Source organism: Nomascus leucogenys, chromosome 8 (assembly GCF_006542625.1).
Source record: "Nomascus leucogenys isolate Asia chromosome 8, Asia_NLE_v1, whole genome shotgun sequence".
Classification (NCBI taxonomy): Eukaryota; Metazoa; Chordata; class Mammalia; order Primates; family Hylobatidae; genus Nomascus; species Nomascus leucogenys.
In genome coordinates, this window is record NC_044388.1 from 55877005 (window position 1) to 55892538 (window position 15534).

Consider the following 15534-nt stretch of genomic DNA (forward strand, 5'->3'; position numbering starts at 1 on the left):
TGAAGACAGAAATCTGGATGTTTTTCTTATTCTTTAGTCTCCCGTATACCTCCACCTCTATCTGTAGCAGGGAAACAATGTATGTGCGATAACTAGTTCATGATGATAAGATGCAAATGGTTTATGAAATTTGTTGTTGCTGATGTCTAAGATTTTGAATGGTGGTCACTTTGGAAATCAGGTTATATTTCACTGGCATTACAATCATCCAAAGTCAGTATGGCTTAGTGTCCATTTTGATTTCATGTTGTTTAGTATATGAATCTCCAGTTTCATTTTTTCTAAACAATGGAAGCTACAGTCAAACAAAACAAAACAAAACAAAACAAAACAAATACATGTACTGTGATTTGAGGACACCAAGAGAATCACCACAGCTTTAGAAATACAACTTAAAAAGAAAAGAGTAGCTGGATTTGGGAAGATCACTTGAGCCCAGGAGTTTGAAGCCAGCGTAGGCAACATAGTGAGATCTATAAAAAAAGATAATAAATAAATAAATTCATTAATTCAATAATAAGTGTAATACATTTTGGTGTGACTTCTGCAAAGCAGGCTTATTACTCTAGTGGAGGGAAATAACAATTGAGGTCGGGTGTAGTGGCTCATGCTTGTAAACTCAGCACTTTGGGAGGCTGAGGCAGGCGGATCACTTGAGGCCAGGAGTTCAAGACCCACTTGGGCAACATAGTGAGACCTCACCTCTACCAATAATAAAAAAATTAGCTGGGTGTGGTGGCACATGTCTGTGGTCCCACCTACTCAGGAGGTTAGGTGGGGGAATCACTTGAGCCTAGACAGTTAGGGTGTGGTGAATCCTGATTGCCCCACTGAACTCCAGCCTGGGCAACAGAGCAAGACCCTGTCTCCAGAAAAAAAGAAAGAAAATAACAATTGATGGGATAGTTTCTTGGTTTCAAGTTGATACCAAATCATTGTTCAGAAATGTGTTCTTTCATGACTGATGGGACAGGAATTTTGACATAATGGAAAGGGCATGAGACTAGAAACAGATGGAATTCCGCTATTTTAGGTATCAAGTAACTCACGGATGTTTCTTAACTTCTCCAGGACTCACTATTTTCTGCTTATTAAAAGGTGGGTTCTGGTTTATATAGTGCTTATGTTGGGAACGTGCTTTCCTGGCCAGAGCACCTGTGGTCCAGGTGCAGTGGGTGGGAAGTGTCCTATAACCAGTCTGGCACCACCATGATCTGTTTCCACTAGTGGCTGTCCTCAGGGGGTTTCATTTGGAGAAAGAGTTCTGAGGCTTTACAAGTTTTTAAATAACTGATGCAAAAATGTTTTAAGCAAGCTTTTGTTTCTGAAATTCTCTACGGAATATAAATATTGAGTGCCTTCAGTAAAGGATGATTAGCTATTCAAAAGTTTCTTCACGTAACCATTAGCATATTATATCTCCATGTGGTGTTTGCTGATAACTGGGTTTACTAGCAATAATCTGCATCTTGCCTTTATATATATATAAGTTTGAGTAAGTGTTCCAATCCTAGCATGTTCTATAGATTGACAGTCCCTCACAATCATGATAAGCCTAGAAAATTACTTCCGAAGTATTTTCAAAAGGTAAACTTACTTGGCTGTTGTATTATATTTATTGACTGTGTGGCTTACCCATTAAAGTAAGTGGGAGTTATTGTTTAGCTTTAGATGTCACTTGGCCATGGGTGTGGGTGGCTCCTGTGTGGTCCATAGCGGTACTTGCCCTCACTGGGAACTTTAACCTCCAGCCTTGCATCTTGCAAATCTGGGTGCTACATGAAAACAGGATCAGGCAGGAAAGTATGGATGAATCCCCAATATCCATGCTATCCAATGAAAGGCAGTCAAAAACATACTCTATTTTTTTTCTTTTTGGAGATGGGGTTTCACTCTGTCACCCAGGCTGGAGTGCAATCGCTCAATCTTGGCTCACCGCAGCCTCGACCTCCTAGGCTCAAGCGATCTTCCCACCCTGGTCTCCCGAGTAGCTGGTGTATACTACCATGCCAGGCTAATTTTTGTATTTTCTATTTTTGTAGGAAGGGGGTCTAACTATATTGCCCAGGCTGGTCTCAAACTCCTGGGCTCAAGTTATCCTCCTGCCTCCGCTTCCCCAAGTGCCGAGCTTACAGGCATAAGCCACTGTGCCCGGCCGAAAAAACATATTCTTAAAGCACAATGGATAGCACAATTTATAAGATACCACCTGTGCAAAACCCAAACCAAATGGCAACAACAACAACAACAATAAAAATTCATCACTTCAGTGAGAAAAAAATGAAAAGTTCCTCTGAGCTATTTAATCTCCACGAAGTTAAGTACCCTCCCCCAGCAAAAATGAAAAATCACTGCAAACAGAAAATCTCCCCTGTTCCTGAAGGACACTTAAACCAAATAAACCAACGATAGTTTGGGGTTAATGTATATTTTACAAACATTTTCCTATTTTTGAAATGGGTTTTGTCAAACAGCTTTCTTCAATGAAAGCTTTAAATCATTTCAACAATTTTAACTAGGAGAGATCAATCTTATTTTTGTGATAATTCATATCCTAGATTCATTATTTCTGGAGGATTCTAATTTATTCAGACAAATGGAAGAGAAAAGAAAGAGTAAAATATACATATCCATTTTATTATTAAGATTTTAATTGTCTGCCATTTTAATAGGCATTTTCTTTTCCTTCACATTATGGTTCCAATCCTAGCTTCTGCCTGTAATTTTGATTTATTAAGATACTACTCCTTGGCCGGACACTGTGGCTCATGCCTGTAATCCCAGCACTTTGGGAGGCCAAGGTGGGTGGATTGCTCGAGCCCAGGAGTTCCAGACCAGCTTGGGCAACAAGGTGAAATCCTATATCTACAAAAAATACAAAAACTAGTCCAGTGTGGTGGTGTGCACCTATAGTCTCAGCTACTGGGGAGGCTGAGGCAGGAGGATCACTTGAGCTCAGAAGGCAGAGGTTGTAGTGAGGCAAGATCGTGCCACTGCACTCCAGCCTGGGCAACAGAGTGAGACTCTGTCTCAAACAAAACAAAACAAAACAAAACAAAACAAAACAAAACAAAACAAAAACCCCAAAACTACTCCTCTATTAGGCAGAACAGTTATTTTAACTCACGGGCTATAAATCTTCTCGTGACGAAGAGATATCATTTACCAACACAAAGATATAGAGAGTTCCCATGGGATTTTGAGCAAGTAAATGATTCTTCTTAATCTCACTGAAATCAAAGTGTCTGTTTTCTTTTAAAAATCTGCTCTGAATATGACTGATTCCTCTTTCCTAACTGCAAGGTCATTTCTAAGGTCAGCGAGAGAGAAAGTTGCCTGTCAGTGATCTGTTTCTATCAGCACAAGGGGAGCTATCTATGAGTGGCAGGGAAAAAATAGCTGACCTTAGGTCAGCCAGTGAAGACTCTGCCAGACTTTGGATTCTGATTTTTTAAACCAAGTTGTAGGAAAACAAGCTACTTTTAAACCTCTTTGCTGTGCTTCCAAAATTCTATAAATATACCTTCATTATAGCGTAATGTTGTATTGTAATTATGTTTTACTACTGCAGACTTTGATATCCTGCAGAAAAAGAGTCATGCCTTATTCATCTTCATGTGTCTAGCATTGAATCTGTTGTGTAACATCGTAGATGTTCAATAACTGCTTTCTAAATGAATGCATCTTAAATGTCTCCAAGAGGGAGGTTTACTGATTTACATGTAGTATAAAGACAGGAACATTAATGGTTAAAATTTCACATCCAGCAAAGAACTTTTGGCTTAACAGGCGGTACCTTAAGCTTTATATGTTTCACAGTGTTCAAGAATGTTCACGTATTTTATCTCATTTGACCCTCACTGTGGATTTGGAAGGTTGGCAGAGCAAGTGTTATTTCCATTATATACACGAAGAAGTTGAGCTCTTGCCTAAGTAAATTGTAGCACTAAGATTATAACTATGGGCAAGTTATCCTCGCTCTTCATTGCGTGATGAGCCAACCTAGACAACTGATGTGTATGTGTGTATGTGTGTGTGTGTTGAGGTGGGGCGGGTTCCATCTGTCGGGTATGTCAATCTGTTTGTTTTATCCTCTTATCTTTCTTTATCACCCTTGGAGAAAGATAAATGAAAGCCACTGTCTTCCTAGAGCAGGCATGTTTGGTAGCTGGAAGCCATTGGTGTTCTTGGGGATGCCTAGAGAAGCCCAGGAAGCAGTAAGATGGGCGAGGAAGCAACGCAGCCAGATGTGTGATTGATGGCTCTTCGCCTCCTCCTGTTTTGCCTGCAGATTGAACAGTTTTGTGAGTCTGGGTGGTGTTTGGGTCTGTGTGGAGCCTGGTTCCTATGACCCTAAGGGGACCCTTGGCTAAGAAGAGCTTTTGTTACCACTCGGGGGGGGTTAATAGATATGTGGGTTTTTTTTTTTTAAAGGATAATTCTACCATGCAATTGTGTGGCCTTTTTATTACACATTAGAGAAGAATAATCCCTGATTTTTTTTTTCTTTTTTTTTTTGAGACAGAGTCTTGCTCCGTTGCCCGGGCTGGAGTGCAATGACACGATCTCTGCTCAATATAATCTCCACCTCCTGGATTCAAGCAATACTCGTGCCTTTGCCTCCCAAACAGCTAGAATTACAGGCGCCTGTACCACACCCAGCTAATTTTTGTATTTTTAGTAGAGATGGGGTTTCAACATGTTGGCCAGGCTGGTCTTGAACTCCTGACCTCAAGTGATCCACCCGCCTCGGCCTCCCAAAGTGCTGGGATTACAGGCGTGAGCCACTGCACAGACCCCTGAATTTCTTAAATCAAAGTTTTACTATATTTAAGGGCAGCGACTGGACCCTATTTATCTTTGTATGTTGCAGAGTATTTCCATATCCTAGGTTATAATTATTTGCTGAACAAATGAGATGCATAGAGGGAAAACATCCTAAATGAAATTTTGTACATTATGCACTGACATCTTCCCTACATGCATGTCTTTCTCTCCTCCACCAATGGATATTATGGGCTGTTTGTGCAGAGGCTGACTTCCAGCCATTGATTCTGTTTGAGAAAAACCACTGTCTTGTCTATACATCAGTGTTTGTACAGGTTGAGCATCCCTAATCTGAAAATCTGAAATCCAAAATGCTCCCAAATCCAAACCTTCTGAGCACTGACATGATGACCACAAGTGGCGAATTCCACACCTGACCTCATGTGATGACTTGCAGTCAAAATGCAGTCAAAACTTTGTTTCATGCACAAAATTATCCAAAATATTGTATAAAATTACCTTCAGGCTATGTGTACAAGGCATATAGAAAACATAAATCAATTTCATGTTTAGGCTTGAATTCCATCCCCAAAGATCTCTCGTTACGTCTAAGCAAATATTGCAAAATCCAAGAAAATCCAGAATCCAAAATATTTCTGGTCCCAAGCATTTTGGATAAGGGGTACTCAATCTGTATAATCATTTAAACACTTGACCACTTTGGTTTTACTAAAGATTCGAGGAAATTGAGACTACGATGCAAATTATTGGTTGTGCTAACAGTGATAAACTTTTATCTCATTATATGTGTTTACTGCTTGAATTTAAGACGTTCAGCTGTAAAAAGAAAAAGAACGAGACATTTTGTCAAAAAGTAGGCCTAAAGGGTCAAGTTGTCATGAGAAGTGCTATAATATGACAAATTTTAGAAAGTCCCCCTCACTCTCTTTACAACATAAAAATGTAGTTTTTTATTTTTGTTTTCAGTTCATAAACATTTTGGAAACGCACTGTATCAGAAGGTAATTAGCGGCATTGTTTGGAAAGATGAAAAATTTATTACATCTTTAAATGGCTTTTACTAAAGCGTCATTTAACAATTTTCCATATTATAGAAACGGCTTTTCATGGATGGTGTGACTGGGTCTGTATCCAAACCCGGTTCTGTTCCTGGAGCCTAAGGTGTAGTTAACACTCAGCCTCTGAACTGGGAGTGGCCCTGGAGCAAGTAGCTGGAATGTTCAAGCTCCGCGTCACTCATCCCTACCAAGTAGATGATCTCTGCCTAGGGTTCTTTGTCACCCTCAGGCTCAAGTCCCAGGAGGCCTCCTCCGCTGACTTGGGTGAACAGCTCTGAGTTCCGGAGAGGGTTGGGTCTGCGGAGAAGGGCGCGAGAGACAAGCATCCGCAAGGTTCTGGTACAAAATTTGGAAACTGGACTTGGCGTTGAAATCTTTACTCCTCGTTTAAAAAGACCATCGAAAGGGAAAAAATGAAATTGCAACTTATATTTTTATGTTATCCCATGAAAAATTAGCTGTAGTGTTTTCCTCTTTATGCCAAAGAGATTAATATTTACGGTGAAGACTTTTCCAGGAAGTCGTGGTTTTCTGTAAAAAAAAGGTTTTACACATCAGAAATCGGACTTCTGAGGCAATTTCCTGAATTCCTGGAATAAAACAAAACAAAACAAGTCCCCAAACAAAACTCTATCATCTAAAGCGTTCCCTCCTCACTGTGGTTCTAGTCAATGCGTGGTAGGTAGCGTTTCCAGTGATCAACAGAAGTAAATATTTGACCAGTAACTCTCCAATCGAGAGGCCCCTCCATGCCAGCTATTTCCGCCCGGGGACCGAGGAAATCCTCAAAAGCCGGGCCACGCATTCCCAGCCCGAGAGGCCCCAGCGCAGAGCGCAGCGGCCCCCGCGAGCGCACGTCCTCCCCGCGGTGGCTTCGCCCAGGGCGCTCGGGTCTCGGGGACCCCGCCCCGCCCGGTGTTACTCAGGCCTCGGTGGCGCAGGGCGGAGCCGCGGGCGGCGGGCGGCGGGCGCAGGTGGGGAGGGGCGGCCGGAGCGCGTCGGTGACACCCGCGGGGGGGCGGGGAAGGCGCGGCGGCCGCACCCCGCCCTGGGAAGAAACCGGCCAGGTGTGGCCTCGGCGCCCGGTGCCAGCGGGGAGGAGACTCGCTCCGCCGCCGACCAACACCAACACCCAGCTCCGACGCAGCTCCTCTGCGCCCTTGCCGCCCTTCGAGCCGCAGCTCTTCCTCCCGCTCCTGCCCCCGGCCCGTCGCCGTCTCCGCGCTCGCCGCGGCCTCGGGAGGGCCCAGGTGGCGAGCAGCGACCTCGCGAGCCCTCCGCACTCCCGCCCGGTTCCCCGGCCGTCCGCCAATCCTTGGCCCCCTCCGCTTTCTCCGCGCCGGCCCGCCTCGCTTATGCCTCGGCGCTGAGCCGCTCTCCCGATTGCCCGCCGACATGAGCTGCAACGGAGGCTCCCACCCGCGGATCAACACTCTGGGCCGCATGACCCGCGCCGAGTCTGGCCCAGATCTGCGCTACGAGGTGACCAGCGGCGGCGGGGGCACCAGCAGGATGTACTACTCGCGGCGCGGCGTGATCACCGACCAGAACTCGGACGGCTACTGGTAGGTACCTGCCGGGAGAGCGCAGGCTGCGGGGCTCGCGGGACAGGGAGGGACCGTCCTCCTCTGGGCGACTGGGAGACTCGAGTCCCGAAGGTAGAAAGGTTTTTTGCCTCAGGTCCCGAAAGAACTTCCCGGCCGCGCTGGGAGCAGGACCCGGGTGTCCTGACGCGTGTGGGGACAGGTTGGCCCCTGTCCTGCGAGCAGGGACTCGGTCCTACCTTTCTCCCCTCCCGCGAGCCTGGGCGGGTGGTCAGAGGGGGCGTCGGGCCAACGCGGGGCTGTCCCCTTCCTGCTGGACACGGCTGCAGTCGCCTTTGTCCCAGCCCGCGAATGGGAGGTCAGGCGAGGTGGGGCTGCGACCACAAAACCCAACCTCTCCAACCGTAATCAAAGTAAAAGAGGAAAGGAGCGGGGCCCCGGTCCTGTCTGGTGGCCGAGTGGTGCTCGGGGCTTCGCAGTCTCTACCGGCTCACCCCCGATCCCCAGTAACCCCGAGACCACGACTGCAGCGACTCCTGGACTCCTCGGCCACCTGAGGACGTTTGTATCAAGGCTGCGCGTCCCGGCGGCGCGGGGTCCTGTCCCGAGGAGGCGCTTCGGCTTCCCCTGTCCGGCAAACGAAACTTCCCCGCCGGGGTGGCTGCCCGGCCCCGGGCTCGAAGTTCGGCCGGGACGTGCCTGTTCCCCTCGGTCGTCCGCGCTGCAGCCCCAGCGGGCGAGCGCACCTGGGGCCCTGCCTCTGAGCCTTTTGTTTCCTCCTTTTTAAAAACACCGGATGAAAGACCCCTGTGTGCCTTGGATCGCAGAGCGCCGGCCGCGTGTCTGCTTTGATCCAGAATGTGTGGGCAGGGGAGTGGGGGGGTGGGGGAGGACGACGCTGGGGGCCCGCCCTGGCCTAGGTGCCCCGGGAAGACCCCCCCGGTGAGAGGGTCAGCTTCTCCGGATCCTCGCGGAAACAGACCGAGGGCGTCATTTGGGTGGGTGGGGAGAGACCCTGTCCCTGCTTTGACCGGGTCTCGGGAGCTGGACTCTAGATGCCAACGTGAGCCGTGCGCGTTTTGCAGCCCGCCCCACCTCCCCGCTCCTTGCTAGTTCTTCCCACGTCGGGCTTTTGGGAAAGAGGCCCTGAGCGCCGGGACGTTATTTACCAGGCGTTGTGGCCCTAGGCCTGGGAGGAGCAACCTGAAGGAGCTCCAGGGAGTTTTGTTTTGCAAGCAGTTTTGAAGGCAGGGACTACTCGAGTTGCAACCTGTTTCCTGCTTAGATTCATTTATTTATTTCTGGAGCATCTTGAAAATCTATTTTCGCTTTTTTTTTTTTTTTTTTGAGTCAGCAAAGAATTGTCTCAATCTTGGAGTTCTTTGTTTCCTGAACAAAATGTGTCTGGGGATTTCCAGGGAAAATGTGCCAAGCAACAGGAGGAATGAAAACTTGGGTTTTCATTACATTTGTTTTAAAATTTTGCCAGCCATTTAAATCTGAAATTTAAATTTTCTGTCGCAGTCCTCCAGGATTTGAGATGCACATCCTTTAAATGTGTGGGTTACACACAGTTTAAATCCAAGTCAGAATAGAATGTGAAGGACTCTTTAGTAGCTCTTTTTGGCGTTTTCATGAACCAAGTATTTATTTTGATTATTATTTATAACTATGCTTTTGCTAGCCTGGATTTCTTATCTTCTAAATAGACAATAGTCAGTACTATTAATCGAATATTTCACTCCCTTGGCTTCTTATACCTTTTGTAGAGAAGTAAAACTTTAATAAATTAATTGGTTAATGAACTGCATCAAGATACATGTTTTATTAGGATTCCCCACTGAAACATTTAATTTTGGGCAGGCTCCATGTTTTTTCATTGTGTAGTATCATTTCTTGTGTTCTGTTTTTCCAACTTAAAGCCTACTTATAAACTTGTCAAGTCTCACATCTCTCTGGGAAGGGGAAAGAGACCCAAGTGAAAAATTACCTGACTTTGAGGAAGGATGTGTTTTCTCCTCACTAATGTTGCTCTGCCCGGCAGCAGGGCGTCAAGCTCAGGGCTTGAGTCGCGAGGCGGTCATTCTTTCCGGGGTCCCTGGCAATGGAGGTTCCTCCCTAGCCTGTCCCAGCCTGCAGTGGTGCTACTGACTACAAAATAACCCACAAATGCTGACTTCTGCGTTTTCAAATAATAGCGACTGACTGAAGACAGGGCATGTAGCAGTTTTTCTGGTGGCATTCTGGTTTTGTGTGGAGGGAGATGTTTGGCTGTGGCATGCACTTTGTAGAAGCAGGGTGCCCTCTGTGCCCAAGGGAGCCATGCTCTCTGCTAAGTGAATGATGATTAAGAATTTCATAAGTATTTTTCTGACCCAAAGGTTTTCTAAATAAACGTTTTTGTGGTTTTCTTTTCTTTCTTCTTCTTCTTTTTTTTTTTTTAGCACAAAAACTAGTATAAAAACTATTGGTTGACTTTAAACTCATTTATTTCAAAAACTGCTACTTTATGGCTGAATTATTAATAGACTGGTGATTTTTGAGCTGAGTGTTTTGTATTTAGCCCTTCCCTAAATAAAGTAATTTGAATGTGTGGAGGGCCCAACTCTTAGTTTTCCTTTGAAAATGACTTTAAAACATCTCTCTCTGTGTCCTTTCCACGAACAGCACTTACCATTTTTAGGACACTATTTTTAGGACAGTACTAGATCTCATTGTATCGTAATCCCCTCCTTTTCCCCTACCACCTGCCTGTTCTTTGTGTCTTTATTTTAGATTCAATAGAATCTGCAACTACTTAATTTTGTTAACGTTTGGTAAATGTTACAACCTTGATAATGAAATAATAGACATGTACATGTCTTGAAATGTAAATTTTGGATTCTTCTTGGATAGGATGTTATATTAATACTGTTTTCAATTACAGCAAAATTACTCTAGTCTTATTCCTGTCATTAAAACAAATTACAAATCTGTAGTGAAATTTGTTACCAAAGTAACAAAGTCCCACAGTTAGATCTTTCACCCATCAAAGGGTGAATTTGTAGGAGGATTAAAAGCAGAAAATAGTCATTAAGCTTCAGAAATATGTGTTTATAATATTAATGCTTATTTTTCTTCAGATCTTGTGATTTCAAAACTGAGATACATGTGATCATTATTTCATATACATTTTAAAGTTAGTCTTAAATTAGGTTTTAAGAGAAGCTTATTTCTTACCATGAGACAAACAGGTCCGTTTGCCTGAATTTTAGAGCAGGGGGGATCCCTAAGGATCAGTTTAGCCTATAGGCAGAAACCCCACATGCATACTTCAGAGATAGGAAGCTGAGGACGTGCCCAAGATCCCAGAATCCACTTATGGCTGGGTTGGCCTGAGGACCCAAGGATCCTCACCTTGGTTTTCCCTGTGCCTTCACAGCCTGACTTTTAGAAGGGACAGGCCTGTAATTACACCATGAAAGTATGTCAAATTCCATTAATTCCTTCATTCAGCAAGTATTTACCGAGCATCGGCTGCATTCTGTGTTAAGTGTCAGGGGAGATCCAGGCAGAAATCTATAGCCTTGAAAGGAGTGTAGGCCCTTCCAAGGAAGATAAGTACACGAAGACTAGCACGCAAAAGCGGAATGCGCGGGAGGGGTGTACGTGACTTCAGAGACGTCACAAGGAGGTGAGAGAATATCTGTCGTGGGGGCACTGGGAAGACTTTATAAAGGAAGTGGTGTCGAACTAGACTTTGGAGTATTTCAGCTGTGTCAAGATGGGTGGGCAGAGAGCCTTCCAGGGGGTGAGAAGAGCATGAGAAAAGTCTGCGAAGCCTATCGAGTGATCTCCTTTTTGAGCATTCCCTCTGAGCAGAGAGGCAGTAAGATGAAAGGAGGAAGCATCCTTTTTTGACCAAGGCGTTGGAGACCTTGAATGCCCTAGAGAGGGATTTGGATAGGCAGAGGGAAGCCGGTGCAGGTTTTCACTGAAGCCATTGAAAGTCTCCTCCACTGGAGGAGCGGGGAAGTGAGACGATCGTAACTGAGCTTCTGGCCTGTTTAGGCGTTGGCTTAAGGAAGCCATTGCACCAGTGAAGGAGGGAGGGAATGAAAGTCTGAACCAGGGTGAGGGCGGTGGATGGGAAAGTAGGTATTGCCAAGGTGGAGTGACAGCTTCAGCTAAGAATTGGATGTGAGAGGCAGGGGAGAGTCTGAGAAAACAGGCCCAGAGCTCAAGTGACTCATGGCGTAGATAGTCTAAACACTTTTCTGGGAAACGATTGCAAAGCAAGATTTAGTTTAGCTTAATATATGGCAGGTAACATTTACATGGTTATTAAATTTAACTTGTATATTTTATAAAAATATCAGGTCTGTGGTTAATAATAGTTACCATTACCCGGCAAACACCTGCGATGTGCCTTGTATAGGATGTTTGTTATCTCAAGCCTCATAACAAACTTCCCAGTTTACAGATGGGAATCTGAGGTTAAAATATTTAAATGGCTTGCCTAAGGTCACACAGCTAGTTAAGTGGTTAAGCTAGATTTGAATCCAGTATACCACAATGACCCAAGAGAAGATTAAACCTGTAGTGTGAGAATTCACCTTTTCTACTTGTAAACCCTTTTCTCTCTGAGTTATTACTTATTTTTAGTCTGTTGAATTCCTCAGTCTGCATTCCTGTGAAATATTTCATAATCATTGTATTCTTTCATTAATACTCTTGTAGAGTTTCTATCTGCTTAGGAAAAAAGAAACTCAATTTGATTCTGCATTAAGCCAACTAATTGTTAGTCAGATCTATTTAATGGGACAGTACGGCTTTCAACAGTCATTTTTTTCTCTAAATATGGGCATAATTTCATTGTTCAGGTAATGGAAATGTCTTGGAAAGGGAGAAACTGCTGATGCCCCTCATGCCTCAGTGCTGACTTCTTAGGGTGGAGCAAGGAGGGCTTGGGTGTGAGACTTGGAGAGTGTGTCTTGACTCTCAGCTAACCAGTCTTTCCAGACCAGGAGGTTCTAGAAGGAGTGGTTTCAGTCCGGAGGCCTTGTTGCTGCAGCTGGGAGCAGTGCCCCACCCCTTGATTTTCTCCATCTCCCTCCCGCTGGGCTGGTCCTAGTGGCCCTGCCGCTTGAAAACGTTCAGGTGTGGTTCTGATTTTGAAGTCATGGCCCCACAGATCCTAAGACTCAGACATGAGCTGCTCATTTGAGGTGACATCTTGTAAAATACTAGTGCAGTCCAATAATTTATGCCTCACCACAGACACCTTGGGCTGGAAGAGCTCATGAATGTGAAATCTACATTTCATGAAAATGAAGACAGTTTAGTGAGAAGCTGCAGCAAACAGATCTAAGGTTCTGCTTGGAATTACATTTTGTTTGTTTGTTTGTTTGTTTGTTTTGAGATGGGGTCTTGCTCTGTGGCTCAGGCTGGAGTGCAGTGGCATGATCATAGCTCACTGCAGTCTTGACCACTCAGGCTTAAGTGACTCTCCCACCTCAGCCTCTGGAGTAGCTGGGACCACAGGCGTGTGCCACCATACCCAACTAATTAAAAAAAATTTTTCTTGTAGAGACAAGGTCTCGCTATCTTGCCCAGGCTGGTCTTGAACTCTTGGGCTCAAGTGATCCTCCCACCTTGGCCTTCCAAAGTGCTAGAATTACAGGCAAGAGCCAGTGCACCTGGCCTTTGAATTTTCTTACCCTCAATAAGTTTCTTTCATGCTGTTAAAGTGTATCACTCTCTATGAATTGTCTCAGTTATTTTTGAGTCTTGTAGGGAACCTTAGGAACTCCTGAAATGCCTCACACTTAATACCCAATCCATTTCTTCCTTCTCTTTCTCTTTTTTTTCTTATCACCCCAACTCCATTTTGCTGCAGGACATCCTTAAAGTTATGGACTAGGGCAAAGACAAAACACAAAAATGAAATTTCAGCCGGGCATGGTGGCTTATGCCTGTAATCCAGCACTTTGTGAGGCCAAGGTGGGCGGATCACGAGGTCAGGAGTTCCAGACCAGCCTAGCCAATATGGTGAAACCCCGTCTCTACTAAAAATACAAAAATTAGCTGGGCATGGTGGCGGGTGCCTGTAGTCCCAACTGCTCAGGAGGCTGAGGCAGAAGAATCGCTTGAACCCGGGAGGCAGAGGTTGCAGCAAGCTGAGATCATGCCACTGCACTCCAGCCTGGGCAACAGAGTGAGACTCCATGAAAAAAAAAAAAGAAAAATTTCAGAACCGTAACAACAGCAGCAGCCTCCACAAGTAAGAGCTATCACTAAGTGAGGTCTCTGCCTCTGCAGTGCCCCTCTGAGCCTCACCTCAGCCCCAGGAGGGGGTGTTCTACCTGTCATAGAGGCAGAAGCTTCAGGCACTGCCAGTGGATGTCACTTTAAGTTGCTCAAGGTCACAGGCTGTATAACTGGAAGTGGCTGAGCTGGGCGTGGACTCCAACTGTGCCCTACTTCAAAGTCCTTCTGAAGTTAATGATATGTGATCAGTTTTCCACTATCCCGCAAACACAATCTGCCAAACACACAGTGTGAAAATCGAGAAAACTGCATGGAAAAGAAGCAGAACTTTTATTAGAGTAGTGTTTCTGTAGCTCCTGGGCGAAGACAAAACGCAGGATCAAAGGAGGCTGTTTTTCTAAAATCTGTAGAGAAAAAAAATCCATCATGTTTGCTCACTGCTGGAGTGGGAATGGGGAGGGGACAGCTGTGCTCTCTGGTTGAGCTTTTGAAATCAGAGTAATGAGATGAGCCATAATATCCTCAGATCAGTCTTTTGTTTGCCTTTGTTTTTCTTCCACTTTACTAAGCCAAACAAACACGCATTAAGTATCTTCTGTGTGCAGAACCTTATTTATGTTGTTAGGTTAAGTGTTTGTAGGAGTCCAAGATGACTAAGACATGGGACTTTGCTCTCCAGGAGCAGGTAGCCAGGTGTGTTTAAACTAATGCAAGAGAGGAGAGGATGCAGAGGTGTGATATGGAAAGCTCCTTGCAGAAGGCTGTAACTTTTGAAGTTTTGAACTTTTGAAGGATGGCTAACACGGCATTTCAGCTGATGTATATAGAGGGTGTTTAATGAATTTTTTTCTCTTTTTTTTTTTTTTGAGACGGAGTTTCGTTCTTGTTGCCTAGGCTGGAGGGCAGTGGCAGGATCTCGGCTCACTGCAACCTCCACCTCCCAGGTTCAAGCGATTCTCCTGCTTCAGCGTCCTGAGTAGCTGGGATTACAGGCATGCGCCGCCACGCCTGGCTAATTTTGTATTTTTAGTAGAGACAGGGTTTCTCCGCGTTGGTCAGGCTGGTCTCGAATTCCCGACCTCAGGTGATCCTCCCGCCTCAGCCTCCTGAAGTGTTGGGATTACAGGCGTGAGCCACCGCACCCGGCTAGTGAATCTTAGAGGTAAAGTATCATCCTTAAATGAAGTATTAAAAATATATTTTTCTTTTTATGCAAGATCCTTTCAAGAAACTCAAACAAAATAGTATGTGTGAAAAATGCTTTGAAAACTATAAAGAGCTAAGCAAATAGGCCTTACGGTCAATATTAATGCATTACATAACTATCATAATTCCTAATACACATTTCCTGAGTTTTTTCTAGGCAATTATTCTGTGAACCTGAAAACAGAGAGACATATGAGTCTTTCTGGCATATGTACAAGAGCCTGTGTTGACTGAATGAACAAAAGAAGAGGAGAGGGAGGAAGGGAGAGATGGAAAGAGGAAGGAAGGAAAGGAGTCCAGTTGGAGAGAAAATATATGAACCGAAAGAAATGCAAAGTTAGGGGCCATGGTCCAAGTGTCTAATGAGCAGTATAGGTTATTATAAAAGTATTTTTATAAAACAAAGAGTAACTCTTCATTTAAAAACTTTTTTTTTGCCTATAATGTCCCTCTTTGAAATATTTGTCTTGTATTTTTTTGTTTTTTTCTTTATCTTTCTGAAAGTGTGAACTTTTTTTCCTTTATCTTTCTGAATATTTTTATTTTTTTAAGACAAAGTCTTGTTCTTTTGCCCAGGCTGGAGTGCAGTGGTGCAATCTCGGCTCACTGCACCTCTGCCTCCCAGGTTCAACCATCTCATCTCAACCTCCCGTCTCAGCCTCCCAAGTAGCTGGGACTTACAGGCATGT

At 44.7% G+C, this 15534-nt stretch overlaps 1 protein-coding gene across 3 annotated transcripts in view; it reads left to right on the forward strand.

Annotated features, from left to right (window-relative positions):
• Window positions 1–6947: 6947 nt before the first annotated feature.
• DSP (desmoplakin) overlaps window positions 6948–15534 on the forward strand; it is a 45489-nt gene continuing 36902 nt past the window's right edge. For 2 of the 3 annotated variants that reach the window (XM_030817269.1, XM_030817270.1), the window contains exon 1: window positions 6968–7411. In XM_030817269.1, coding sequence (XP_030673129.1) covers window positions 7242–7411 — 170 coding nt within the window. In that variant the 5' untranslated portion in view covers window positions 6968–7241. Of the gene's footprint in view, window positions 7412–15534 lie in introns of all 3 variants that reach the window. The other variant, XM_030817271.1, reaches the window with a different exon arrangement.